The sequence below is a fragment of the Meriones unguiculatus genome, chromosome 7 (assembly GCF_030254825.1).
Source record: "Meriones unguiculatus strain TT.TT164.6M chromosome 7, Bangor_MerUng_6.1, whole genome shotgun sequence".
Lineage (NCBI taxonomy): Eukaryota > Metazoa > Chordata > Mammalia > Rodentia > Muridae > Meriones > Meriones unguiculatus.
Window position 1 is genome coordinate 33,155,292 of NC_083355.1, and position 13,079 is coordinate 33,168,370.

At 41.7% G+C, this 13,079-nt stretch overlaps 1 protein-coding gene across 1 annotated transcript in view; it reads right to left on the reverse strand.

Moving 5' to 3' along the window:
* The window catches only part of Tex14 (testis expressed 14, intercellular bridge forming factor), a 99,012-nt gene that overhangs the window by 33,194 nt on the left and 52,739 nt on the right, over positions 1-13,079 (reverse strand). Inside the window, exons 10-13 of the mRNA XM_060388406.1 lie at positions 8,103-8,254; positions 6,214-6,404; positions 5,383-5,533; positions 3,133-4,046 (exon numbers count right to left, since the gene is read on the reverse strand). Coding sequence (XP_060244389.1) covers positions 3,133-4,046; positions 5,383-5,533; positions 6,214-6,404; positions 8,103-8,254 — 1,408 coding nt within the window. The remainder of the gene's footprint in view (positions 1-3,132; positions 4,047-5,382; positions 5,534-6,213; positions 6,405-8,102; positions 8,255-13,079) is intronic.

Below are 13,079 nucleotides of genomic sequence, written 5' to 3' on the forward strand. Positions count from 1 at the left end.
TTGAGAGAAAACATCTACAATGGAAGTAGGTCTGACCTACATAGTGAATTCCTGGCCAGCCAGGGCTACACTCGGACACCCTGTCTCAAACCACTGAAGTGTGACGGGTTCTGTGAGCAAGCGTTTGACCAGCACGCACAAAGCCCTCGGTCCAACCAGCAACCACATAAACCAACCATGGCTGTGGCGCCTGCCACAGTCACTGTGAGTACAGTCAGCGTGAGGAGGCAGAACTTGAGGCCAGTCTGGGTTACACTAAGATCCTGTTTCAAAAGGGAAAGCCGGGGGCTAGTACGACAGCTCAGCAGATAAAGGCACTTGCCACCAGCCAGACAACCTGAGTTTGATTGTGGGGACCCACATCGTAGAAGGAAAGAATGGATCCCTATGAGCTGTTCTCTGACATTCACAAGTGTATCATGGCATGTACAAGTACACATGCGCACACACACACACACACAAGTAACTTAAAAATTAACACCTTTAATTTTAAAAAATGTCAAAGGAATTTGTCAGAAAAAGTCTTGTTTTGTGACAATGCTAGCATGCTCATACAGAGTAAAAAATGACCCACATTGGGAGTGGTGGTGCAAACCTTCAACCTCAGTTGGAAAGCAGTGGCAGGAGGATCTCTGTGAGTCCGAGGCCTGTGTACATAGAAAGTACTAAGGCTATATAGTGGGACCCTGTCTTAAAGCAAACAAAATAAAAAAATAAGTAGCCTAGGCCAGCCTGAAATCACAATCCTCTTACATCAGCCTCCCAGTGCTAGGATTTCAAGCATGCGCCAACACCCAGCTTCACATTCTAATTTTCAATAGAAATAAACAAAACTGTGTGAATGTTTTGATTGATGGATGGACGGATGGATGGATGGACGGATGGATAGACAGATGGACAGACAGAAAGACAGACAGACAGACAGCTTGCCAGCCATAGAGTATGTATAGTGGCACATACTATCTCAGCTCTTGGAAGGCTAAGGCAAGAGGATTTTGTTGTTGTTGTTGTTCAAGGACAACCTGGGATATATAAAGAGTTCTAGGCAAGTCTGAGCTATATAGTAAGACTCTCAAAAAGACAAAATGAAAAAGCCAGAGCTAGAGAGATGGGTGGGGGAGGAAGGAGAGTAGCAAGCAGGTTAGACCTTAGCAAAAGTACAGCAAGCTAATGGGCATGAGGCAGAGCAATCTGCCCTGACTAACCATAAAGATTACATTGTCAGTAGAGAAAAAAAAAGTGTTGTGGGTTTTTTTTTGTTTTTGTTTTTGTTTTTTTTTTTTTTGCTTGTTTGTTTTTGTGAGACAAAGTCTTTCTGTGTAGTGTTGCCTGTCCTGGAACTTGCTCTGTAGACCAGGCTGGCCTTGAACTCACAGAGATCTATCTGTGTCTGCCTCCAAAGTGATAAATTAAAGGTGTGTGCACCACTGCCTGGCTGTCAGAGAATTTTAACAATAAAAAACGGAATAAAAGCTAGCTAGTAATTCTGGTATTTCAGAATAAAACCCTTTCTCCCAGTGGAACAGACCTGACAACCCTATTACCCCATTTCTGGTAACACCTTAAGGCCTCAGGAAACGCCAGCCACTGAGTTTGAACTTCACACCCTGTGAGAGTATGGAGTTGGTCCATGCCTGGGGGGGGTCCTCCAGCTCTCAAGATGTACGACTCAAGAGGCACTCATCTCTCTGTGCATTTGCTCAAGCTTATGTATTCATTCACTCTCCTTCTTCAGTGATTGTTTATTAAGTGTCTTTGATGTTACCAGATGCTGGGTCACAGAATGAGACATATTTCAACTATGTCCTTAAAGGAACACAGAACCAGTCTGCAATCTCAACAGCTACAAGTAAAACTTCCAGGCCAGCTCCTCGGATTCCTTGCTTATTTTTACTTAACTGTCTTCTTTGGAAAGCAGGTTCCTCACACCCTTGTGTTTAAGTTAAAACAAAAGTGTTTAAAAATGGATATAGGCTGTGGCTTATTCACCATTATATGTTAGGTTCTAATATAGTCTCTGACTTTATAAGTATTTGTTTTATTTACTTATTCTCTCTCTGTGAACATACATGAGTGCGTCAGTGGTTATTCTCCTCAATCAATTTCTACCTTATTTTTAATTGTTTATATATGTATGTGTGTATATATATACATATGTATTTAATGTGTATGGCTGCTTTGACTGTATGTATGTCTGTGTACCACTGATGTGCCTGGTGCCAAGAGGCCAAGATAGGGGTCTGAGCTCCTGGGACTGGAGTAACTGATAGCTGTGAGCTGCCATGTAGGTGCTGGAATTTGAACCTGGGTTCTCTGGAAGAGCATCCAGTGCTCCTAACTGCTGAGTCATATCTCTAGGTCTCTCCACCTTATTTTTTTTTTGAGGTAAGATATGTCACTTGTCTCAACCTGAAACTCACATCTTCAGCTGGACTGGCCAGCAAGCTCCAGGGAGCCTCCTGTCTTTATCTCCCAGCACTAGGATTACTGGCACAGACTGACATGACTGAATTTTTTTTTTTTTTTTTAATATGAGTTCCAGAGACCAAACTCAAATTCTCATGCCTGTCTGGCAGGCACTTTACCTGAGGAGCCATCTTCCCAGTTCCATATAAATATTTGTTAAATAACTTAACAAGCAACTTAGAGAATTTTTTTTAAAGTGTGCGAGCCTGAGTGTATGTATGTACAGAGGAGGGCACTGGATCCCCTGGAACTGAAGTTATGGGTGGTTGTAAGCTGACTCATGTGGGTGCTGGGGAATGAACCCAGGCCCTTTGCAAAAGTAGCAAGCACTCTTAAATACTGAGCCATACCTCCAGCCCCTAAAATGTAGATAAATACCTGTTCAAAATACTTATACACTTTTGAACCATGTCAAATGCTAACAGAAATTTCACATAGTTGAACCTAATACATTTGAATCTATAGAGATGGACGAAAGTTTTGTGCTTAGTTTGGAATGGGGGTTAGAGAGAATCTCTACCATAGAATTTCATAATAGTGGCCTTATTTCCTAAATCAAAAGGACCTTGAGATGTCTGCATTTCTTTAGAAGCACTGCATATAGGTCACAGGGAATACTGGTTCCAGGACCCTGCTAAAGTAGCTCCTTCCTCCCACTTGATGTACCTGATTGTTTGGCTCTGACTGGTCCCCGCTGCTTTCTTCAGAAACTTGTGTGAAAGGCTTCCATCCACAGTCACTTCGTTTCTCAGACTTTGTGCCAAAATGTTCCTCTTGGAAGTCTCTCTCATTTCCTGGAGACCTTGCTAGGGCCAACCAATTGCCACCATTTTCTGACTGCTTGGGCTCTGATAATTGTATAACAGGAGGAAGATAGGTCAAAGATGGAGGGCCCACAGGTAATGGGTACTCGGCATTTGCAAACCTTAATGAAGCATCCAACAAACTCCTGCACTGACTGTCCAGCTCCTTCTGTGCCAACTCAAGTTCATTTATTTCCTGCTCAAGTTTATCCAGCCACTCAGTATTCTGTTGCACCATTACCTGTGAAATCTTTAGATTCAGCACACACTTACTGACGACCTCATCAGTCTTAGACCAGCTGCTCATTTTGCCCTTGGTTTCTCTGGTTGGCTCAGACAGGCTGAGTGAACTAAGTGAGTCACTTTGCCAGTCCCCATCCTCAAAGGAAAGTTCTGTGTCAACTTCTGAAAAGCTTTGGTCCTCCTCACAAAAACAATGCAATTCTCTCTCCATCTTATCAAGCTCTTCTTCCAGGGATGGCAGTTCATCTACCTGGTTTGGTTTATCCCCCTCAGGAGATGAAGTAATCCCTGGGCATTCTTCCTCTTTGTCAATTCTCAGGTTCAGGCAGCCTGAGTAGATTTCATTGATTTCAAAGCTGCAGAGGCTGGCCTGACTTGGCGTGGGGCTCCTGACTTCTTCTGACAAGCATGAAGCAGGAGGAAAAGGAACATCTGGGTTCTCAGGTTCCCGGGCTGAAGGACTTGAATCCAGGACCTGAGGAGCTGATGGTGTTTTGTCAGTGAGAGAGGAGTGACCTGTTGGTGACTGACTACCTGTTGGAAAAAATGGTAATTCCCAACTGATTAAACTGACAATAGAAGGTAAGCAGCCTTGGCAATTGTTCAAGGTGTACAACATGAGCTGGGTCAGGTGGTATACATACCTTTAATTATAGAATCTGGGAGGCTAAGGCAGAAGGCTCTCAAGTTAGATGCAACTTTGAAGCCATTCTGAACCACATAGTGGGAGCCCATCTCAAATAACAAATACAACAATAATTTTTTAAAAGGCACAAAAAACATCTTTTATTTTTCCAACTCCCTTCTAAGAAGAGTAAGATCCTAACAAAAGACAAATAGGTACGTTCAACAGAGAATAAAGGTATGTTTCTTTCTGTTGTTGTTTGAGACAGGATCTCTCTCCCTACCTCTGAGTTCCCTGTCCTGGAACTCATAATCTAATTATGTAGACCAGGCAGGCCTTGAACTCACACAGATCTGACTGCTTCTTCCTTTAGCCTCCCAAGTGCTGGGATTAAAGGCAGCTCAGGATGAAAGGTTGTTTTTCTGTTTGTTTGTTTGGTTGGTTTGGTTTTTCAAGACAGGGTTTCTCTGTGTAGTCTTGGACTCACTTTATAGACCAGGCTGGCCTCGAACTCACAGAGATCCACCTGCTTCAGCCTCTCAAAGTTCTGGGACTACAGGCATGAGCCACCACGCCCAGCAAAAGTTATTTCTAACCTTAAGCGAAAGTTCCCATTTTGACACTGAATGAGATAGATATTTCAGGCTATTGAGGTCTAATCCTAAGAATGTTCTAAGCTTCATTTATACTATTTTAAATGTGTTTAGCTGTCACAGCATTCAAATTACAGGCCCCTCGAAACCAAGGACTATATTCATGGCTTCCTTTGTGCAAAAGCAAAAACAAAAACAAAAAAACAGAAAACAGGACTAGAAAAGTGGCTCATCAGTTAGGAGCACTGGCTGTCTTCCAGAGGACCCAGGTTCAATTCCCAGCACCCACAACAGCAGCTCACAACAATATATAACTCCAGTTCCAGAGAATATGGCCACCTCTTCTAGATTCCATAGGCATCAGGTACAGACACTGGTACTCAAGAGATATATGCATCCAAAACACTCATAAAATAAAATCTCTCTTTAAAAAGCCACTGAGATGGCTCAGTAGGTAAAGGCACTTGCCATCAAGTCTGACAACCCAAGTTTGATTCCCACATGGTGAATGGAGAAAACTGACTTCCACAAGCAGTTTTCTGATCTCCACGTGTGCTAACACATATACACAAAAATTTTAAATGTAAAACAAAACACCAAAATCATCCCACTATTATCAAAGAAATGCTTAATCTGTAAATTCAAGTCATACCCATTTCTTTTAGCTCTCTGATGTCCAAGTCTGGAGTGTCTTTTTGATATTCTGAAGTTAGTTCTAGACAGACATTAACATCAGGATGGGATTCATTTCTCTGTACTCTGGGGCTCTCTGTTGGCTGAGTTTTCTGAGCTCCAATAAACTCCTATAACAAAACATTGTCAAGGACACATTTTAAGTCATCCAAAATGCTATGTCTGTTTTTAGAAACTTACACATGTATATATATATATATATGTATATATACACACACACATATACATATGTACACTAATATATATACATATATATACTGACATCTATATCTATTAGTTACCTCTTCCCCTTATTAGACAGACTGGCTATTGGTCCTAATTAGCTAGTTTACTATTATTCTCATTCTGCCATTCTTTACTATACCCTACAAGTTCCCCAGCACCTCTCTTAAATTTTCTGATGGCACTAAGTTAAACAGGCTTTTCTCAGCAACAGAGTAGAGTAAAGTGAAGCTTTCCAAAACTTTGGTGTTTTTTAAATTTTTTTTGAGACCCAGTCATAGTATGTGCTCCTACAGCAGCTTTGAATTCTCATAGTATGTGCTCCTACAGCAGCTTTGAACTCTTTAGTATGTGCTCCTGCAGCAGCTCTCTATGAACTCTCTATGAAGTCCAGACTGATCTCAAATTCCTGATCCTACTTCAGCACACCCCATCTCCAACCCATGTGCCCGCATCCACAGGCATGCACCACTGTGTTCCATTCCAGAAGTTTTAAAAACTTGGGTCTCTAGCTTCCTGATCTATAACTCGATAAAGTAGATAGCCCAGAAACAATTTCAGAGCTTGCCTTCAGGTCATTCTTCAGAATATACCGAATGTCTTGTAGGTTCATTGTTCGGCTTTTCTGCTTGGCACTGATACCTGACTTAACAATACCATAGTAAGGTTCCGGAAGCCTGACGTCAGCTTCTAAATAATTTCCCAAGGCTATGGTTTCTTTAACAATTGAGCCATCCAAGCCATTCCATGGTATGTTGTCTATAAGGAAAAAGAGTAGGTAGAAATAACAGAGAGAAATATGAGAAAAGGAACGAGATTTTCCTCAGTGATGACATACCAATAAGTTGCCTATGTTTCTGTAATAACCTCTTACCCATATTACATAACAGTAAAAAGGGACTAGTTGAGAAGAAGAGTATGAATGAGGGGGATAAGAGTGGGAATGTGGTGACTGAAAAGAGGGCTCAGCGGTTAAGAGCACTGGCTATTCTTCCAGAGGATTCCGGTTCACTTCCTAGCACCCACATGGCCGCTCACAACCATCAGTAACCTTAGTTCCAAGGGACACGATGCCCTCTTCTCAACTCTGCAGGCACCAGGCACACAAGTGGTGTGTAGATATGCATGCATACAAATCACCCATACACATAAAATTAAATTAAAAATAAAAGAGAGCAATGAGAGTGAATCTGATCAAAATATATTTTATACATGTAAAAAACTTCATTGTGAAACTATTATATAATTAATATATACTAATAAAGCATTAAAATATAAACAGCATGTAAGAAGTAAAAAAAAAAGAAAAATAATAATAAATCAAAATTTGTGAAATAACTTTAGTCACGATACTTGGACACTTTAAACATTACTTTCTTCCCACAGAGAAACTACTTGGTGGTCCAATTATGGACAAAGAGCCAATTTACCTATATACCAGGGAAATAACTGCCAGAGTTGGCAAAAAGTAGTGTCAGCATCCTGCACACATGGACATCCCTAGCAGACTGGGGACAAGGGAATGCTTGGGCATCAAGCTGAGTAGATCATTCATAAATTCATCTCATGGAGTGTAATTTTTCCTCTGGTATTGCAAACATCAAAAAGTCAGCTGTTCTGACCTATTCCCTAACCTGAATGTGATTTTACTCTGTTAGCATGTGACTATGCCTGTCTCTCTCTCTCTCTCTCTTGAAGGAGTCCTTCTGTCTTCAGTTATGTGAGTACATGAAGTCATATTAAGTTCAAAGGGATTTCATTTCTTTCAAGAGATATCGTATGTACATCTATTGATCCCTCTGGGTATTCAGTTTCATGTTTACTCTCTAGAAGCCAACCTTCTCTCAATTGTAAGTTTTCAAAGGGGTACATCACAAAGAACCTTAAGTACCGACACAAACATTTAAATAAAGTTTGAGCAAATATTCAAATAAACTTTGCTTTGGAGGCTGGAAGTACAACTCAGTGATATAGCTCTTGTCCAAGTTCAATCCCCAGAACTAGAGGGAATTTATTTGTTTGTTTAATTATTTATTCGTTCATTCATTCATTCAACTTATGCTAAATACCTTATCACTAGAGCAGATCTATGGGCTTTTCTGGGCTTAAATAGTTAAAGATTTCTGGGGAACCATCTTATGCCAATATGCACAAAGAAGTTCCTTGAAGCCTGGTGTAGCGGTGTACACCTTTATTCCCAGCACTCAGGAGGCAGAGGTAGGTGGATCTTTGTAAGTTCAAAGCAGCCTGGTCTACATAGGAAGTTCCAGGACAGCCAGGGCTACATAAGACCCTTATCTCAGAGAGACAGACAGACAAACAAACAAACAAACATAAAAGACCTTTCAAGATTTTTTTCTTAAGTTCTGAATTTTCATAAAACCAAGTAACTCCTGGGGTGAAATCTCTAAGCTAAAATAAGGACGCTGATAACGCTTTTCCGTGTTCCTGGATCACCTGTTAAGATCTCTTGTATGATCATGGAAAAGCTGTAGATGTCTGACTTCACTGTGGCTGCCTTCTGTAAGATCACTTCTGGTGCAGCCCAGTTGTACAGCTGGGTGGGGAGGGGCACGCGAGTCATGTCTTTGTGCATACCGCTGTTCTGGCTACAGAAGGAAACAAAAGGCAAGAGTTTCTCTTAAGGAGTCATGATCACCACAAAGTGCACTTAAATATTTCCTGTTAATCATCTCCAGGAGCTTCTGAAAATGCAGCTCTACACTGAGCTGGTATACACTGCCTTGGAGCTCTGCCAATGCCCACAGCTCCTTCCCACTCCTGCCTGTAAGTTTAAGACCAGCCTGGTAAACAGAATACCATGTCTCAAAAAAAGAAAAAAGGAAAAAAAAGTTCTTTGCTGGTTTGGCATAAGCATAGATATTAGAAGATATAATGAGGCCTCTCAGACTAAAGTTTCTATCAGTGGAAGTATTTTAATTAAATCTTTGAGACTTTTGTACAATCCTATGTATTTTTTATCATATTTACCTACCCTTCCCAATTCCTACCAGATCCATCTCCACACCTCCCTACTTGCTCAGAACGGCCTTTGACAGAGACCACTGAGGTCAGGAAGCCATGAATTTTAAAAAATCTGATCCAGGCTTTTAATCTGTATTGCTAAATGGTAAAGTGGGCCCTTGTGTATTGTGATATGCACACAAATTTTATATATAGGTATATGTTTAATGTATGAATTTGAAATATTTGTCATATTATTAAATTAACAAATTACATCAGTATCACAAAAAAGTCAAAGTTTTGGTTATGGTTTTATGGGAGTGCTGGGGATCAAACACAGACGCATGCTAGACAAGTGCTCCTCCTTAGCTGTCACCACAAAGGCAATGGGCATCCCATTACCTGTAATATATTCTGAGAAACTGTCGTGCCTCAAAGCTGGGCACTCCTTCAAAGGAACCTAGGGCCTCTTTGGCTCTAGCAAAGGCCAAGTCAGAATTCAAATCCTTTCTCTTATTTATTCTCCCTTTCTTCTCTTACAGTCTTTCTTTTTTCTCTGTTAAAGTGAGATGGGAGGGCTTGGATCTAGCTCAAGTGCTCACTTACTATATGAGAGAGAGGCCCTGTGTTCCCTGCCAGCACGGAGAAGGGCAGAGTGGTGCTGGGGATGAGAGACTACTTTGGCTGTCACTGTAGGGCAGTTAAGTGTTCTGGGATTCAGTTAAATTTGAACTGAGTCCTGTAAATTAAATTGGGTGTGACTATGTGACACCACCCGCAGGGTCAAGCAGTACCCTGCTTTAAAGATTGAACTGAGGAACTTGGAGTAGAAAAATGCTGCTGTGTCACTTTTACGCCAGGAGATGCAGTATTACCATTAATATGGATGTCAAACAAACGAATGTGCCCAAGTAGAGTGTTATCCAAAATAAGTGAACAACTAAAAGCTATTTGGACCCATGGATTATCAACTTACATTACAAAGAAAGGTATACTGTTGTGGCTATGATGACTGGCTGACTGCCATTTCTGTCTCAAGTTCCATTCTGAGGTCAGCAAGCCCAAATGAGATCGCCTACATGTCTACCATGCTCAGTACGTCTCTCATGAACCCTAGCTAACGCTCACCATTCTTTCCTTCCCTTCACTCCAACCCCAGCCCAGGCAGCTGTTACCACCAGTTCCTCAGTGCAATCCACTTTTTTGTACTGTGGCTCCCTGCCTCCACCCCGTGTCTCCTATCTGGTCTTCCTGCATTCAACTTCCAGTCCACTATGCCTGTGACCTAGGAGCATTTTCCACCCCACCCCCTGGCTCTACTTCAGTACCCCTAACCAACTGGCTGGGTCACTGGACAGCATCCCCTCATCCCTCCGGACCTTGAGTTGGGCTGAGGCTGTGGCTTAGTGGTACAGCATTTGCCTAGCATATGTGTTGTAGAAAGTAATTGATATTTACTATTGTTTTATCTTCTGGTAACGCTGCTGTTAATGCTCAGCAGCTGTATAACCAAATCACCACACAGAGACCGGGTTTTTAGTTAACCCAGAACACAATGCTGGGCAATATTTACTGCCTCCTAAACCTCCAAGCCCTCAGTTTCCTAACATTTAGATTTCCCACATTATACTTGCTTTTTGTGAAATCTTAGGTCTGGTTTATGCTCCTCGAGCTCCCCTCTCCTCCAGCTCCTCCTCCTTCTCGCCCCTTCCTATTCTCTAGCTCCTCCCCTCTTTCCTGTCCTCTGGCTCCTCCCATTGCAAAACATTGTATCTAGTTGCTTTATTTGTGTCCTGTTTACACAAGAGTTGAGACAGGATGCTTATAGTGAGTATCACAATGCAATATCCAGATTGAAACCAGAGAGTTGGGGGTGGGGAAATCAGCACTTGAATTAACAAGGGTAAGGCATATACATTTTAAAAGAATATTATACCAACACATATGTGAAACCCTGAGACTGGTCCCCAGCACCATAATTTAAAAAGAAGTAGGGGGAGTTAGGAAACTTACGATTCCTATTTCTATGGAAGCACAAAACCAGACTAAACTGTTATGCTGTCTTCTCAACAGCAGATGGCACTCCTGACAATTGGTGTCATTTCTGTCAGCCTTTAAAGCCCCTGAGAGTATTATCAAGCAGAAAGTTCAAAAGGTGAGATGCTTTGGATTATAGAGGCAAAGTAGTTAACCCTGATTTTGTTCCATTAAGTGTTCCTTTCATCTATATCCATCCAATCATGCAGCAAACACTGAGTGAACACAACTGTCCTGGCTATTTTATTGTCAATGTGACATAAGCTAAAGTCATCTGAGAAGAAATCTAAATTGAGAAAATGCCTCCATAAGATTGGCCTGTGGGCAAGCCTATGGTACATTTTCTTGGTTGATGACTGATGTAGAAAGACCAAGCTCACTGTGGATGGTGCCACAGCTGGGCCAGTGGTCCTGGGTGCTGTAAGAACACCAGTGCCTCCTTCCTAACTGAATGGGGCTTCATACTCTCATTTATATAAATCCACAAGCCAATACAGCTCAAGGTAATGAATCTCCCACGTTACCACAGATAGAAGCCCATGGCAAGCTTAAAAGCACGTCTGTTCTCATCCCCCTACCAGTGGGACTGGAAACGACAGTTGGTGTGGGCCTGGGATTGGAAAAACAGCATCTTTAGAAAAACAATGTAATGATCTGTCTGTCTAACCAAGCAATTAAGGATAGGGGACAGATAGGTGAAGCAGGAGAAACAATACGGGACCAAGTGGATTCCCTTGCAGGAGCCATCCTTCTGAAGAGGCCTCAATCGGTAACAGCAGAGGAGGGAGGACTTGCACATTCTTAAACAAAGAATGCTGCTTTGTGCTAATAAATTAAGAATAGTCAAAGATACAACAATTAAACAGCTAAAAGCAAACAGACAAAAGAAGGAAAGCACACTAAAAATCTCGAGACTCCTGAACTATCTACTGGAACTGGAATTTGGGGCTGATTCCTTTAACAGGCTCTTTCTTCCTAATCATTTTGAACCTGTTATTTGGACCTTACACCCTAAACTACTGACTCCAGTTCATTACCTCCTTTTATAAAAGCTATAAAGTTACAATGGTGTTGACTTCTAAGCCCACCTAATAAGTACACAGCAGTTCACCCTGGATGCCTGGCTCTTAATGAAGTAGAATTCTAAAACTGGAGCCTTGTATGAAATTAATCATATCCAAAAGCAGGGAGTGAAGAAGAAAGGAAAACTAATAACCTTTAATATTAACTACAAGGTTACACTGGAATAAGAAACTATCTCTGACCTTTGACAATAGAGCTGACACTGACTTATGTTTTGTGAACCTGCTTGCCCCTTCCTCTTCTCTGGAAAATGTTCATCTCCCTTAAGAAGTGACCACCACCAGTACTGAAGAGTTTAAGTTAGCTATAATATAACTCCATTTTGAAATAAAGATTTTGACTGGGAACTGAATTCAGGTACCAGGAAATATCACAGAATGTACACCTGGCAGAAAACAAAGTTAACTCTCCTAGCAACAGCCTCCAGGAAATATAACAGAATAAATGCTTCATAGAAAATAGAGACAAACTCCCTGGCAATAATCAATGGGAATCAGTTGAGAATCAGGTGGGAAAATTCTCCCCAATGTTTCAGATGTGGTTTAGAAAAATAGCCATTGTGATTGTGTGCCTCAGAAAAGGTCACCCCACCCTGCTAACCAATTCTGTAACGCCAAGACTTGTGCCCCCCCTGCTTGCTGCCACGGAAACCCCCTGCTCACAGACTTTCCCTTTTAAAACCCTGCTCACTCAGAGCTCCGGGTCCCACTTCTCTACTGCTGCGTTAGAGAGACTTGGGTCCCGAGTTCGATCGCTCTCGTAACAAAGCTCTCTTGCAATTGCATCAAGTCCTCTTCTGGTGGTCTCTGAGGGTCCCATGAACCTGGCAGAACAGTATCTGCTTAGACAGTATGAGTCCTATTTGCTAAAAATAAAACTGCCTTAACTAGAAACCTGCATATTTTAGCTTTTGTAAAACCTGCTTAGCTCTGGAGGATATTCTCCTTCAGATGGAGATAAAAAGATCACACTAATTAATGGTCACAAGATGATGACCAGGCCTAACTTTATTATAAACCATGAAAAATTTCTGATGGGCTAGGCCTCTTTTAGTAATAGCAACAGAATACAAGCTTTGAAGGTTAAGGGCCCTAACCTCTATATAATCTCAGTTCTGGGAATCTAGAGACAAGAGGACCCCTGGGGAAGAGAACAACTGAAGACAACCAATGTTGACCTCTAGTCTCCTCATGAACGTGCACACACATACACAAACAAGTGTTGTAAAAATTAGATCTGGGCATGGCTATAATCCCAATACTCTCAGGGAAAGAGGCAGGAATATTGCCACAAATTTGAGGCCAGCCAACTCTACACAACATGTTCCAGGCCAACTAGAGCTACATAGCA